This window comes from Mauremys reevesii, linkage group 10 (genome assembly GCF_016161935.1).
Source record: "Mauremys reevesii isolate NIE-2019 linkage group 10, ASM1616193v1, whole genome shotgun sequence".
Lineage (NCBI taxonomy): Eukaryota > Metazoa > Chordata > Testudines > Geoemydidae > Mauremys > Mauremys reevesii.
In genome coordinates this window covers 69343206-69357437 of record NC_052632.1, presented here as the reverse complement: position 1 = coordinate 69357437, position 14232 = coordinate 69343206, and the positions used below count along the sequence as shown (strand labels likewise).

At 38.8% G+C, this 14232-nt stretch overlaps 1 protein-coding gene across 4 annotated transcripts in view; it reads left to right on the top strand.

The window, feature by feature from the left end:
- Positions 1–14232, top strand: part of DNAH3 (dynein axonemal heavy chain 3) — a 112444-nt gene that overhangs the window by 29808 nt on the left and 68404 nt on the right. For all 4 annotated transcript variants that reach the window (XM_039492965.1, XM_039492968.1, XM_039492964.1 and 1 more), the window contains 11 exons: positions 196–380; positions 2228–2351; positions 3025–3178; positions 4251–4395; positions 4913–5124; positions 5397–5488; positions 7351–7465; positions 8101–8217; positions 10281–10460; positions 11792–11928; positions 12699–12900. In XM_039492965.1, coding sequence (XP_039348899.1) covers positions 196–380; positions 2228–2351; positions 3025–3178; positions 4251–4395; positions 4913–5124; positions 5397–5488; positions 7351–7465; positions 8101–8217; positions 10281–10460; positions 11792–11928; positions 12699–12900 — 1663 coding nt within the window. The remainder of the gene's footprint in view (positions 1–195; positions 381–2227; positions 2352–3024; positions 3179–4250; positions 4396–4912; positions 5125–5396; positions 5489–7350; positions 7466–8100; positions 8218–10280; positions 10461–11791; positions 11929–12698; positions 12901–14232) is intronic.

The following is a 14232-nucleotide window of genomic DNA, read 5'->3' as shown; positions in this document are numbered from 1 at the left end:
CTTGAAAGAGTGGTAGGATGTTGGAATTGAATGCCCTTAATTATTCCATGTCTGTTATGTGTATTAATGAGAATATCTTGTTTGTAAAGATGCATTAGTATCCTTTGACAGGCAATCTGCATTCATGAGATCCTGCACCACTCTTCATGAATAATAATAATCGTAATTATGTGTCTACTTTCTTTTTTGTTGTAGCATTTGCAATCAATACAACATAATTGCAGACAAAGTCAGTGAGGTGCCTTTGAACACTGAAGAGCTGGTAGAGCTTACGGCATACTTAAAAAAAGCCAGTGAAGTTACCGTTTTTAAACTGAGACGTGAGATCTCTGAAGCAGCCTACAGACTGGAATTCTTGATGGACTATGCTGATCTGCCTTGTATGTTTAAAAATATGGTATAGAAAAGTGTCCCTAGCAAAAATGTGTATATGTATCTGTCTGTACACACACACACACACACACACACACACACAAAATTAGGGCTTCCATTTATTATTTATCAAAGGAAGCTAGATAAACTGTACAACTTCTACTACGCTAATGAAAGGTTTCAAAAAGAGGCAAATGGCAAGACAAAACGATTCTCTAGACGGAAAAGATGTGTAAAAAAGGAAGATTCCCCTCTCCTCTGCTCTGCCCACACATTCTTCCTTCTCTATGATCTCTCTCTGAGAGATCTATGAACTGAGAACTCTTTCTGAGCATTTTCATAGTATGTGCAGTGATTCAACTAACATTCTTCACCACTGTACTGGCAAAATCAAGTAGCCTGGCATGTTATTTATTAAAGATATTTCTGTCCATTTAATAAATTGCTGCAAGGGTTTTGAGGGTAATCTGAAAATAGTTTAGAAATGAAAATCAGTGCACCTGTAAGGGCTTGTCTATGCCTGGATATTTAGGACACACTTATTCTGGGATAAGAATGCCCTTCTCTGGTTTAGCTATTCCACTTAGCTAAATAATACTGAATAGCTATGGCAGAATTGTTATTTGGAATAGCTATGCTGGTCAATTTCACCCAGGTAGTCAAGGCTTCATGCAGATAATGCAATATTTCTGAGCTGATGTCAGTATTTTGTGATCACACTAAACTATTTAAGGAAACAAAGCTAAACAGCTAAATCCACATCTGGGATGTTCAAAGGTATCTAGGAGAGTTAAGTACCCTTGAACTTCCCAGGCCACATCTTTTAATAGGCTATATTTGAGGTACTTACTGGTACTTATCTTTTACATAACTCTTACTCAGGAAAAATTTCCAGCGAAGGGTTGAATAAAAACTGAGTAGCACTGGCTCACATTTTGATGATACTGGCTTTGTTTTTGTTTTGCCGTATTTGAATTTTATCCTTTTCAAATTATCTGTCTCTTTTGGAACACGGAAGAGCAAATTGGGGTAGCACTGGCATAAATGAAGGTAGAAACAGACTCACAGTTTGTCAACCAACTCTAATAATTCTACATGAGGACAGGGGTGAATGTAACTTAAAGGACTTACCTGTAGTTCTGAGCGGGGATGTGGCCTCAACTGGAAGAGACATGGCCTCAACCTGAAGAGGCGGGACCTTTAAATGAAGATTTAAAGGCCCCGGTCTGGCTGTGGCTGGGAGCCTCAGGGCTTTTAAATCACCCTCAGAGCTACCAGCTGCAGAGGTGGCTGGGAGCCCCGGGGCTAAGGGGCGATTTAAATGGCCCAGGGCTCTGGCCACCTCTACCGCAGCAGAGCTCCAGGGCTCCCCGCAGTGGCAGGAGCCCCAGGCCCTTTAAATTGCCACCTGAGCCCAGCTGCTGGAGTCCTGGGGCTCAGGAGGCAATTTAAAGGGCCCAGGGCTCCAGCCGCTGTAGGAAGCACTGGACCCTTTAAAGTGCCAGCCTGGAGAAGCCGATCTGGTCCGGCACGGCATACTGGTACTCCATACCGGACCGGACCAGCTTACTTTCACCTCTGCATGAGGATCATGCTAGACCTGATTTTGAGACCAACTTGGTCTGCAGTTTTACTCCACAAAATTACAAGTGAAAACAATTGCAAATGCAAAATAACACCCTAGATTATTTGTGCTTGCAACATTCCACTCACAAAAATATGGATGCCACTTTTTTTAAAGATGTGTCACTTTTTCCTAAATGTAATCTGAACTGTTTTGCTTACTCTTCATAATGACTACTTGTACATCACGGCTCAAAGGATAATTTCTAAAATGTTTTTTTTTTAATTATAGCTGAGGACATAAAGCTGAATAGTACTGTTTTTCACTGGCCAGAACAGATTGAGATAATCTTTGAAAATAGTAGAGCCCAGTTGTTTAGCAGGAGAGATCATGCAGAGGTTTCTCTGGTTAAAAGGTATGCTATTAAACTAGGACATTCCCTTGAACTAGGAGTTTAAACTTAATTAAGCAAGAGAAATGAAAAGACTTTGGACCAACAAAAAGGGATGTATTGTCAAGTCAATGGAACTGCTAGTGGGAGGAAAATCTGTCTTCTAGTACTGTGGGGTTTTAAACCATGTTTCAGAAAAATATCTCTAAGCCAGATGGGCTAGATTTTTTCCCTATCCCTGAATAGGTCTAAAGGATGGAAGGAAGGATGGTGCTAGGATTTTCATAATTTCATCCCATTATTCCTCATTACACCCCCATATACTATGCTAAAATCTTATGTTCTCTCCTTGTTGTTTGTACCTTTCATACATCTGTAAAAGGCAGCAAGGACTAGTCGACTGAGTATGGAACTAAGTTTTAAAATGAGTCCTGAGTTCTAATACTGTCTCTAGCACTAATTTACTGCATGGATATGGGCAAATTAATTAACCTTTGTGTCTCAGTGTCCTCATCTGTGAAATGGGAACCTCATAGGGCTGTTGTAAGGATTAATTAATGTATGTTTGCGGGGCATCTTTACTTACAAATCCTAAATGTTGAGGTTAGATTTCACTTGATTATGCCCTTTGTAATTTAAAAAATAACCAAAAACCTGAAAAATGTAATATTACTGAGCTGTCTTTGACTCTAATTAGGTGCGCCCGGTTTGAGGCATTACTTGAAAGTTATTTCAAAGAAGTAGAAAGTTACAAGAAACGGGATGTCATGACCATGGAAGAAATGAAGAATAACGTTGAGAAATTTAATGAGTTGGATAAGAATCTGGATAATGCACTAGTGGAATTCGAGGCAAGTAATTATCACCTGGCTTAAGTGAAAAGTTTATTTGTAATGTGTGTTAGGTAAGATAGGTGCTTAGGTTCATTTCCTGTTTTTTCACAGTTATAGGCACATATATTGGAGTTGGCTTTGAATAATTTCCCCAAGTTCTCAGACATCTATTGCCAATATCCTGCCATTTCCATTACTATTGGTGTTTATTAAAGTCGGTTTGAAAAGCTGGACACTCGACAAAAAAATTCATCAGAAATTAATTTCTTTTGTTTTTCTTGTCAAAATTTTGAATTTTAATTTTTTTCTATACCTGCATCATCCTCTCTACTCACAAATCTGGGTCCTTGTGAAGACAGGGTTCCTCACTGTCTAGGAATAGGAGGAGAAATCAGTGCAGAGATGGCTCTTATCTCTGAACCTCTTAAGCTCAGGGCTGGGACTCAAAAGTTCTAGGTTCAGTTTCTGACTCTGCCACAGACTTCCTGTGTGACCTTGGGTAAGTCATTTAATCTCCTTGTGCTTCAGTTCCCCCATCTATAAAATGGAGATGATAGTACTTATTTTCTCCCAGCCTTTCTCTCTCTTGTTTATGTTGCTTGTAAGCTCTTTGAGGCAAGTTTATGATCTCTTACTGTGTACATGTACAGCACCTACCATCTGGTCTTACTTGGAGACTTTGCTATTGTAATGCAAATTAATGAAAATAATAATCATAATGGATAAAATTTACCAATGTGCTTAAATGACATAGGGTCCTAAGTATGCATGTCACTTCTGAAAATGGGAGTTAGGCTCCTGTGTCTCATTGAAAGTCAGTGATACTTGGGATCCTAAATGTCTACGTCATTTTTGAAAATGGGATTTAAAGTTATTAGGGTCAGATTCTTCAAATGTATTTAGGCACCTAAAGATGCTGATAGTTGCTTAATGGGATTTTCAAAAGCCCCTTGGTGCCTAACTCCCTTTAGGTATCTAAATACCTTTAAATATCTGACACTTAAGCCCTATTGAAAATGTTACTCAATGTTCCATAATAGGATTCTTACATAACAATTGGACTTCTTAATGGACTTTTTTTTTCTTAAAGGCTATTAATAAAGAAGAGGAGTTACTTGAGCGGGAGAAGAGCCAGTTTCCTTTACTGCAAACTATTATTGTAAATAAACAACCCTTTGAGCAAGTTTGGGTAACAGCTTACAATTTCCATACTAAGTCTGAGGAATGGATGAATGGTGAGGACAAGAACTGGATGAAATATTTCTCACAAAAAGTTTATATGATGAAATTTACCATATTTGAGTTGGCTGAACTTCTGTAGAATTCTGTAGAATTACAGCCAGCGATGTCTTGAGAAGCAGTTGGGACCAAGTCCCCAAGTTCCTGAGATTGAATCGGTTTGTGATACTGATTTACTGTGTGGTCTAGGCAAGTCACTTAACTGCTCTGTATCTCCGTGTCCCTATCTATAAAATGAGAATGCTATTACTTACTTACTGTGCTCATGCAGATATTGCAAAGATTAATTAGTGGCTGTGTATAAAACATTTTGAAGAGGTAAAACACTGTATATAAGTGCTAAGTATAATTGTGGGCCTGGACCTGGTTTTATTTTAAGGTGGTTTTCAGGAATTTAATTTGTTTGCACATTTTCCTTAAGGGAGAATGGTAACAAATGCCTATAAATGAATCTTTTTAGTAATAACTTGGCACTGAGATCTTCTTGCTGCTCTTTTCTAATTATACATGCAGGATCTATCCAGGACTTGAATTCTGAAGAAATTACTGAGGAAATTGGAAATATGTGGCGGACGATGTATAAACTAACTAAGACTTTTGCAGACCTGCCTGGACCTAGACGCTTAGCAGAAAATGTGAAATTTAAACTTGACAAGTTTAAGCAGCATCTTCCCATCCTGTCTATTGCCTGCAATCGTGGAATGAAGGACAGACATTGGGAGCAGGTGCCATAGAAATACATTTTAAACAATGAAAACAGTCTACCACAATAAGGAAATCCACTCAAAATTTACCGCATGATGGTTTAATATTGAAATCTTTAAGGGTGCAGGCAAAACTCCCTGTGACAAAGTGGGAGTTTGGTCTGTGGGTAAAACTACAGAACTGGGGGAAATTATGTTGGTATTTCTTTAATTTGTATATCTTACCAGCTTCTTGATAATCCTTGGTTACAAATTTATGTGATGATAGTGCTTATTTTTTCACTTATTTTCAGATCAGTGAAATAGTAGGGTATGAAATAAGACCTGATGAAACTACTTGCCTTCTAAACATGTTGGAATATGGATTATCAAAGTACATTGAAAAGTAAGAAATACATCCTAAATCTAATTCCTTAAAAGCAACCAATATATTTTATATGCTTTCATAATCAGATACCAAATTCTAGTGCATTGAGGCTTATTGGATTATTATTATTATTATTATTATTATTTTAGAGTTTTCAAGGCCTTTCAAATTTTCACTGCTGAACTTTATCCACTAAGGATGGCGCTTTCAAAAGTGCCTAAAGAGCACAAGCCCCACTGAAAAACAATGGGATTATGTATTTAAATTACATCACTTCACAACCCCCACCCAATCTCTACAAAGCTTTAATTTACAACCAAGCAGCAGCATTATATCATAGTGATTACCAGCAATAACTTGATTAGTTTGACTATATAAATAAAAAATCCTTGAAATATATGCATATGCACTGTGGAGGAACAGCAGCAGATGGAGCAGTGATTCTGGAATGCCCAGAAAACTTCTAGGCTATGAGTGAATTATGCAGGTAATCCCTAAGAAGAGACAATAAAACATTCACCACACTGTCATGTATTTGTCTTTGCCACATATTTTACAGTAAAAGTCTTTTAGACAATTTTAAAACGTATTTTTGATACTATTTTTTATTACATTCTGTATCTTTGTCTCTGAAGTCAGGTACCTTGATATCCAGTGTCCATCTTTCAGGAATTATGGGCCTGTTTTCTAGAATGATAAGCATGCAGTTACCAACATTGGGTATATGCTTAATTTAACTTAGATTGTAGGCTCTTTTGGGCAGGGGCTGTGTTTTTCTTCTGTGTTTGTATAACACCGAGCACAATGGGATTCTGGTCTTTAGGCACTACCATAATATATATGATATTTTTTATTATGAATTTACAAATATATGTGAAACATGCATTTAACTGACCACTTGTGTATGCAAATACTGGGCTGTAATGCACAAATACTTCAAAGGCATGTGAAAATCTGTAATTTTTCTCACGTTTTCTCACCTAGTTGCCTTTTTCCTTCCTGCACTGGAAGATTACATTCATTCATTCATTCTCCTGCTTGTGGAATATAGAGTACACACTTTGTAGCCCCCATTTCCAGAGAGCCCAGTTTCCTGCCAATGTTGCAGCTTGCTCTTTTTTAAGGCTGAGGCAGGTGAGGTCAGAAGCCATGACATCCCTCCAGCGTTTCGGCAAAGCTGTCCATAATGTCTTCCCCATTCAGTTTGTGTTGGATCAAACACATATGGCATATGGAGCAGATAGCCAAGCTATCTGAGCCATTATTGAATCACTTGGGAAGACACTAGAGGCTGGTTGGTCTGGTGCCTGACATCCTCATTCGTAATGCGATGAAACTATCATATGCCTTCAATACGTCATTGCTCTTTCATGTTGAAAGCATACAGCTGGTGCATTTGCAGTTCTCTGTGATGGCCCAGGTTTCAGAGCCATAGAAAAAAACAGAAGCCACTGCTGCTTTACAGATCTGCATCTTATTCTAAAACTCAGACATCAGTGGTTCAGGAGTCAAGTTAGCGATCAACATTACCCAAAAGAGCCACAGTACTGTGAATCCATTGTTTCATTCACAGCAAAATGATTGACCAAGCATTCTTTTATCAACTACAATTGGTTAATAACATAGTAAAAGCATCCTGATTGGTTAATAACTTAGATTAGTTAATAATTAAACCACAAAGTGTTTAATATCATGTGCTGCAAAGAGCCACAGGAGACACATTAATGAGCCACTTGTAGCTCGTGAGTTTCAGTCTGAGTATCACTGCTCTAAATTATATTTATTTATTTATTTATTCATTCAAAATCTTTTCCTTTTTCTCTTTAGAGTGTTGAGGTTTTTTTTGCAATGTAGCTAAACCAAATTTCATTTTAATCTAGACTGGAGCCTATTGGAGCAGCAGCCAGTAAAGAATATTCCCTAGAGAAATCCATGGACAAAATGAAATCGGAATGGGCCAATATAAGCTTCAGTTTTGTGAAGTACAGGGACACTGTGAGTATACATCAAACTAAAAAATGTGTTGTTAAGGAGAATGGGTCTGAGTCTGCCTCACACTGATTCAGCAAAATAGTGGAATTATTCCTGATTTACAGTGGTATAACTAACTGAGAGGAGGAGAATCAGGCCCAACAGACCATGTGAAGTTACCAGACTATCTATTTTAGGTACTTATATGGCCTCCAATATCATAGTATCTGAGCAATTCATAGTTTTTGACATATTTATCCTCACAGCATCCTTAGGAGGTAGGGAAGTGGTGTTATCCCTATTTTACAAATGGGGAACTGAGGCGAAGAGAGATTAAGTGACTTGCTCAAGGATGCAAAGGAAGTCTATGGTAGAGCAGGGAACTGAATTCGACTCTCTCCGAGTCCCAGGCTTACACCCCAACCACTGGACCATCCTTCTTTCCCAACTAAGGTAGAGTCTCTGTGGACATTTTGGAAATGGGGGCATACAGCAGAGATACATTCCATCTCTTCTGATATGTTACAGGCGCTCATTTGCTTCCATCCACACCTTAGAGACACCAGGAATTACAGGCTAAATTTTTAGGAGTAAAATAGTTTAAGATCAATGAATCAGAATAATGTCATTTGCCTTAACAAAGTCTGATATGTTTACAGAATACCAGTATCCTGTCAGCAATTGATGATATCCAGCTTTTGCTCGATGATCACATTGTTAAAACACAGACAATGTGCGGCTCTCCATTCATCAAACCGATAGAAACTGAATGCCGGGTAAGAGGAAGCTGGTTCGATTGAGTTAATATGTCTCTCATAATACACTTTTCTCAAGTGCTTTGTGGTATTTTGGCATGCGAAGATGTTAAAATATAAACTTGAGCTGTTTCTAAAGAACTCAAATATTCATATTGTATTTTCAAAGAGCACTGAGCTACTGGTTTCCAAAGAAGCATATGCAAAGCTTGCCAGTACGCTGAAGGAAACCGTAATTGCATAGACAAGCCATTTGGTGCATGTTTTTTGGGAATAGGTCAGTTGCTTTAAACAAATTCTGCTAAGTTGTGTAATGAGATGCAGCTCTGTCATTTGTGAGAAATAATATATTTGTAATCTTTTAGCATTACCATAAGATTTTCAAAGTCATTCTAGCTGTTGGTCCGCCACTCCATACAGATATGATTTCATGGTAAGCTGATGAAACAAATATCAGGAGGTAGCCGTGTTAGTCTGTATCCACAAAAACAACAAGGAGTCTGGTGGCACCTTAAAGACTAACAGATTTATTTGGGTATGTCCAAATAAATCTGTTAGTCTTTAAGGTGCCACCAGATTCCTTGTTGTTTTGATGAAACAAAGCCCTCCTACAAGTAATTCATTGATGGAAAGAAGAGTTAAATATATTGATTTCCCTAAAGGAAGCTTCCACAGAAAACAGACTTTTCCCATCAATATTTGATGATAATTTGAAGGCTTTTCTAACCTAATTGTCATGACTTGTCAACACTTCTAAACCCTTAATTCCATCCATTCCTTAGGACATTGGCCCCGATCCTATCAAGAGCTGAGGGCAGTGGGAGCAAATGCTACTTTAATTTATAGCCACCCGTAACAGTCCCCAAGGGGCTGTATGGCAGCTGGCAATTGCTGAAACACAATACAGTCTGGCTATACCTCTTCCTATAATACATACCTGGCATACCCCTTACAAAGGGATCTGTGAGACGGTTTGGCAAGGAAAGAGGGCCCAGTCCTCCTCTTCTTACTCAGGCAATGCACCCATTGACTTCAGTGAACAATTTGGCTGTCAGCAGTATAATATTGGGTCAAAATTAATGAATATTCAGATATTTATTGTGTGTCTGGAGCAAAGTTCAGAAGATCTCTGTGTTTCTCCATTCTTTTTAAATCACATCATTGTTTTTTTTTATAAAGACTAATTTTGAGGGTGTAAAATAATGTGCTACTCTGCCCACATGGCTTGTGTCATTTCATTGTCAAAATTATTTCAGGGGGTTTTATCTGATGCAAGAGACTGATTATTTTTGCAACAAACAAAGGGATTTTAGTCCTTAAGTTACAATTTCATTGTAGTTTGCTATGTTGTCATAGCCATGCTGGTCCCAGGATATGAGAGAGATGAGGTGGGTGAAATAGTATCTTTTATTGGACCATCTTTTATTGGAAATACAGTATCCGAAAGATTGCCCTGGAAAACTCATATGCCTCCTTTGATGTGTCCGTTGAGTTCTTTTTGTAAATATATGGTATTTGCTACTTAAAGGATTTGACTAAACTTTAACTTGGCTGCTTAATAAGGGCAAAAACAGAGGTATGTTGTACAACCAAAAAGAGTCCATTTATAGAGAGTATCTCTGAACATGTCCAGAGGCAGTCACTCATGACTAAGAACAATGCTTTCATCCAGAGTTTTGAAACGGTGGTGTTTATCTCCTGAAATGAACTAATTTACAGTCAAACAGACAAAAAGTCCAATCTTGTGACCTTACTTACATGAGTAGTTCTTCACACAAGTAGTGCCAGTGGGACTGCTCATGTGAATAAGTAATAAACACATGAGTGAAAGATGCATGATCAGTCCATGATTTTTTTTTTGTTTTTTAAGTAGTTCTTTCAGGCAAGAGTATAATATTATAGGAAAAGCTCTTAGGGTGGTTTGTTTTCAATCTCACATATACTGATAACAGAGAACTGTAACAGGAAATGTTGCATTAAAATAAGTAATTATCTGATATTTTACCCTCTGTTTATTCTGCTACTCAATGTACAATTTAAAACCATTGTTTGCAGACCATATGTGTTAAATGTTCTGTTTACAGGCATGGGAAGAGAAGCTTGTTTCAATGCAAGATATTTTAGATAGCTGGTTAAAATGTCAGGCCACATGGCTTTACCTGGAACCAATTTTTAGTTCAGAAGACATTATAGCTCAAATGCCAGAAGAAGGCAGAAAGTTTGGAATAGTAGACGGTTACTGGAAAGACATCATGATACAAACAGTAAGTATTTGCATTTAATAAAGTGAAAATATATTTATTTATATTTCATCAAATTAGTTTTAAGTAAGATAATTTGTCTGCTTATCCAGAGTCAGAGACTCAGATTTCAGTCATTGGAACATAGAACACAGAGTCCAAAACACCGTTAATGCCTAGTCTTTTAGCAAAAATTGTAGGTAAGATGATCTACCCTTTTGAGATTTCTGTAGAATCTAGACATCACACAATAAATTACAGCTGATCTTTTCACATTGAAAGGACTGTAATAGCAGACAGCAAACACAACTCTGAGGAGGTACAGAAGAGGATAAATGTAGGGTGCTACAGGTGCATTTCATAGGACTTGCACTGTACTCTTGTTTGTGAATGAACAAATGACTATAAACTGGCTATCCTTAGGCTTGAAATTAGACAAAAGTTTCTAACCATCAGAGGAGTGAAGTTCTGAAACAGCCTTCCAAGGGAAACAGTGAGGGCAAAAAAACCTAACTGGCTTCAAGACTGAGCTTGATAAGTTTATGGAAGGGATGATATGATGGGACTGCCTACAATGGTATATGGTCCATTGGCAACTGCCAGTAGCACAAATCACCAATTGCTGGAGACAGGACACTAGATGGGGAGGGCTCTGAGTTACTACAGAGAATTCTTTCCCAGGTATCTGCCTAGTGTGTCTTGCCCACATGCTCAGGGTCTAACTGATCACCATATTTGGGGTCAGGAAGGAATTTTCCCCAGGTCAGATTGGCTGAGACCCTGGGAATTTTTCACCTTCCTCTGCAGCGTGGGGCATGTGTCACTTGTACCGTAAATGGTGAATTTTCTGTAACTTGAAGTCTTTAAACCATGATTTGAGGACTTCAGTAACTCATCCGGAAGCTAGGGGTCTGTTACAGGGGTGAGTGAGGTTCTGTGGCCTGCAATGTGCAGGAGGTCAAACTAGATGATCACAATGGTATCTTCTGACCTTAATGTCTATGAATCTGTGAGTGCTGCTAGCCCAAGGCACAGGTGAATATCCATAGAAATAGCAATTTTCTTTCCAAATCAGTATACCTATGGATGTAATCCTGCACATTTTTTCACAGATTACAATATTGTTGGTACTGTTTAATCTGGACAAAGCAATGGTCTTAAACAGCAATAACTGCCAAATACTGCATATATATTTTCCTCATGTGAGGACATTCAACAAAACAGTTTCTAACTTTCCATGCTCTGTAACATATTCTGTAGCCTTCGTTGTCATGAAATAAAAATAAAATGAAACAAACTGACAAACCAAATGTGAACTTTTTAGCAGTTTCTACACTGTGTTTCTTTTTATAAAGGTGAAAGACACCAGGGTACTTGTAGCAACTGAGCAACCCAGGATGTTGGAGAGGCTTCAGGAAGCAAATGTTCTCTTAGATGATATCCAGAAGGGGCTGAATACTTATTTGGAGAAGAAAAGATTATTTTTCTCACGGTAAATTGATTAACAGGTTCAACTTAGAGCAGCAAGAACCATAAAAAGATTCTAATGCTCTCTTTGTTTGAAATAATTTTTATTGAGTTGGGTGACTTGTAGTTGTCACAGAACACAGTTCTATGCAACAAAAAATGACAACCTATTTCCCTTTCTAGAAATGTAGCCCAGATTCCCTGATCCAGCTGAGCTATGCTTGGCCCAAGAGTTGAGGGGGTGGGGAGGCAAAGGTGTCTTAGTGCAGCAGGAACTTGCAGTGGAAAATACATCATCAGTTACAGGGAACATGCCATCTTCAGCAGTTGATTGCACACCCCTCACCACCACCTATTACACCCTAAGCCATGCCCTACTCAGCTGCACAGAGGTGAAGTCCCAAATAATTGCCCCAGAGAGTCTAAAGATGACTAGGTGATGGTGGAGAACAGGCTATGTGCTACCTTTACAGTGTGCATGGCTGTCCCCCAAACCTGTTTAGATTTCTTTCTCCCCTCCGTTTTGCATAAGGGGATCAATGTGACAACCAGAATGTAAAAAGGTATAATAGTTTTATAACTTTTAAAACTTTTAAGTCCAATGATCAAAGACTCACATGAACCCAGAAGTTCTTGAGAATAGTGCATTCCCCAAATCAGAGCAGGTAACTTCCCTTTTGTGATAAGTCTTTCTTACTTTAAGAGTTAGAGAAAATCCACACTCCTGGCATATAATAGCTTCTCAGATGATGAGTTTCATGTCTGAAAACTGCATGTGCATTGTCTTTTCAATAGGTTCTTTTTCCTGTCTAATGATGAGCTGCTTGAGATTTTGTCAGAAACCAAAGATCCCCTTCGAGTACAGCCACATTTAAAGAAGTGTTTTGAGGGAATCTCTAAATTAGAGTTTACAGAAGATCTGGAGATCACAGGAATGATCAGTTCAGAGAAAGAAACTGTTCCTTTCATACAGAAAATCTACCCAGTGAAAGCAAAAGTAATTTTTTTCTCTTATGACATTACATGAATAGCTGGTGGTAAAGGATGTGCGTCTGGGGAAATGAGTTTTAAAATACTAAGACCAGATTTTTAAAGGTATTTAGTTATCTAAAAATGCAGATAGGTGCCTACTGGGCGTTTTAAAATGGAGTTAGGCACTTGGGCGGTGTTGAAAATTCTGTAGGTGCCTATCTGCATCTTCAAGCATCTAAATACCTTTAACAATTTGGCCCTTAGAACATAACTAAGATACCACATCACAGATGAAACAAGGAATGAATGAAAATATGAAAGGTACTAGTATAGGATTACAGTCTAGCCTTTTGGTTAAAAGGTGGCATAGTGGAGGTAGCAGCATGTAACAAGTTGAAGAAACACTGTGCCTTCCTCAGGGCAGGAAGCCACACATGAGGCCAGAGTACAGAGCACACTACTGCTCTGCTGCATTGTCCCTTGGGGGCTAGAGGTGGCCAAAGGCTAAGTCCTAAGTGAAACAGGAGGGAGGCACGGCCAGTGTGGAGAATGGCATGAAAACACAGGGAAGGCCTTGTGGATCTAAGACTATCCCTCATCATGGCTGTGCCTTCCCCACAACAATAGCAGTGTGGCTCAAAGAGATGCCTTGTCATTAGCTGCTCTCCTCATCTGCGTGTGTGGCCACAGCCCTTTTGGGGATGGCGGGAGGTGATAGACTGAGAGGAGTTACTGTTGTTGCCAAGAGCAACAGTAACTTACACTATAAACTATGTAATAAGGTGTGCTGTTATAATATGAATTAGATGGATGAAATTCCCTGAACTGTGTTATCTAGGACTGGAGGTAGGACTAGATGATCTAATGGTCTCTTCTGGCCTTACAATCTATGAATCTATAGATTTTGTAGAAACTTGCCATAATGAGTGGCTGATTCCTCTGCCTCTCCACGGCCATGCCCCACTAAATTGTATGGAGCTGAATTCCTATGTGGCAGCCATGAACAGGGGTAAAAGGTGGGGTTTGAAAGATAGGGGATATTTTATGTAGCAACCTTTTAACCACATCTTTCAGGAACAATGTGTTCACTGGTATTGTGGCCATGTTGCTTTGACCTCCCAGAGCTGCATTTACACTACCTGGATGTATGGACACCATGCTGCCCCTTCAGATGCACTGCTCATGCAGTTCACATGGCTTATTTGTCTGTATGCACTGTTATGCTGCAGTCATGCCTTCATTGTGTACACCAGTGCTTGTGCATCTATTTGGAGGCTGTCCACCCATTTTCTTCCTTACCCACCAGAGCAGAAAAAGGCATGAGTCAGCCTTTATGCTTTAAGCCTAATATAGTCAA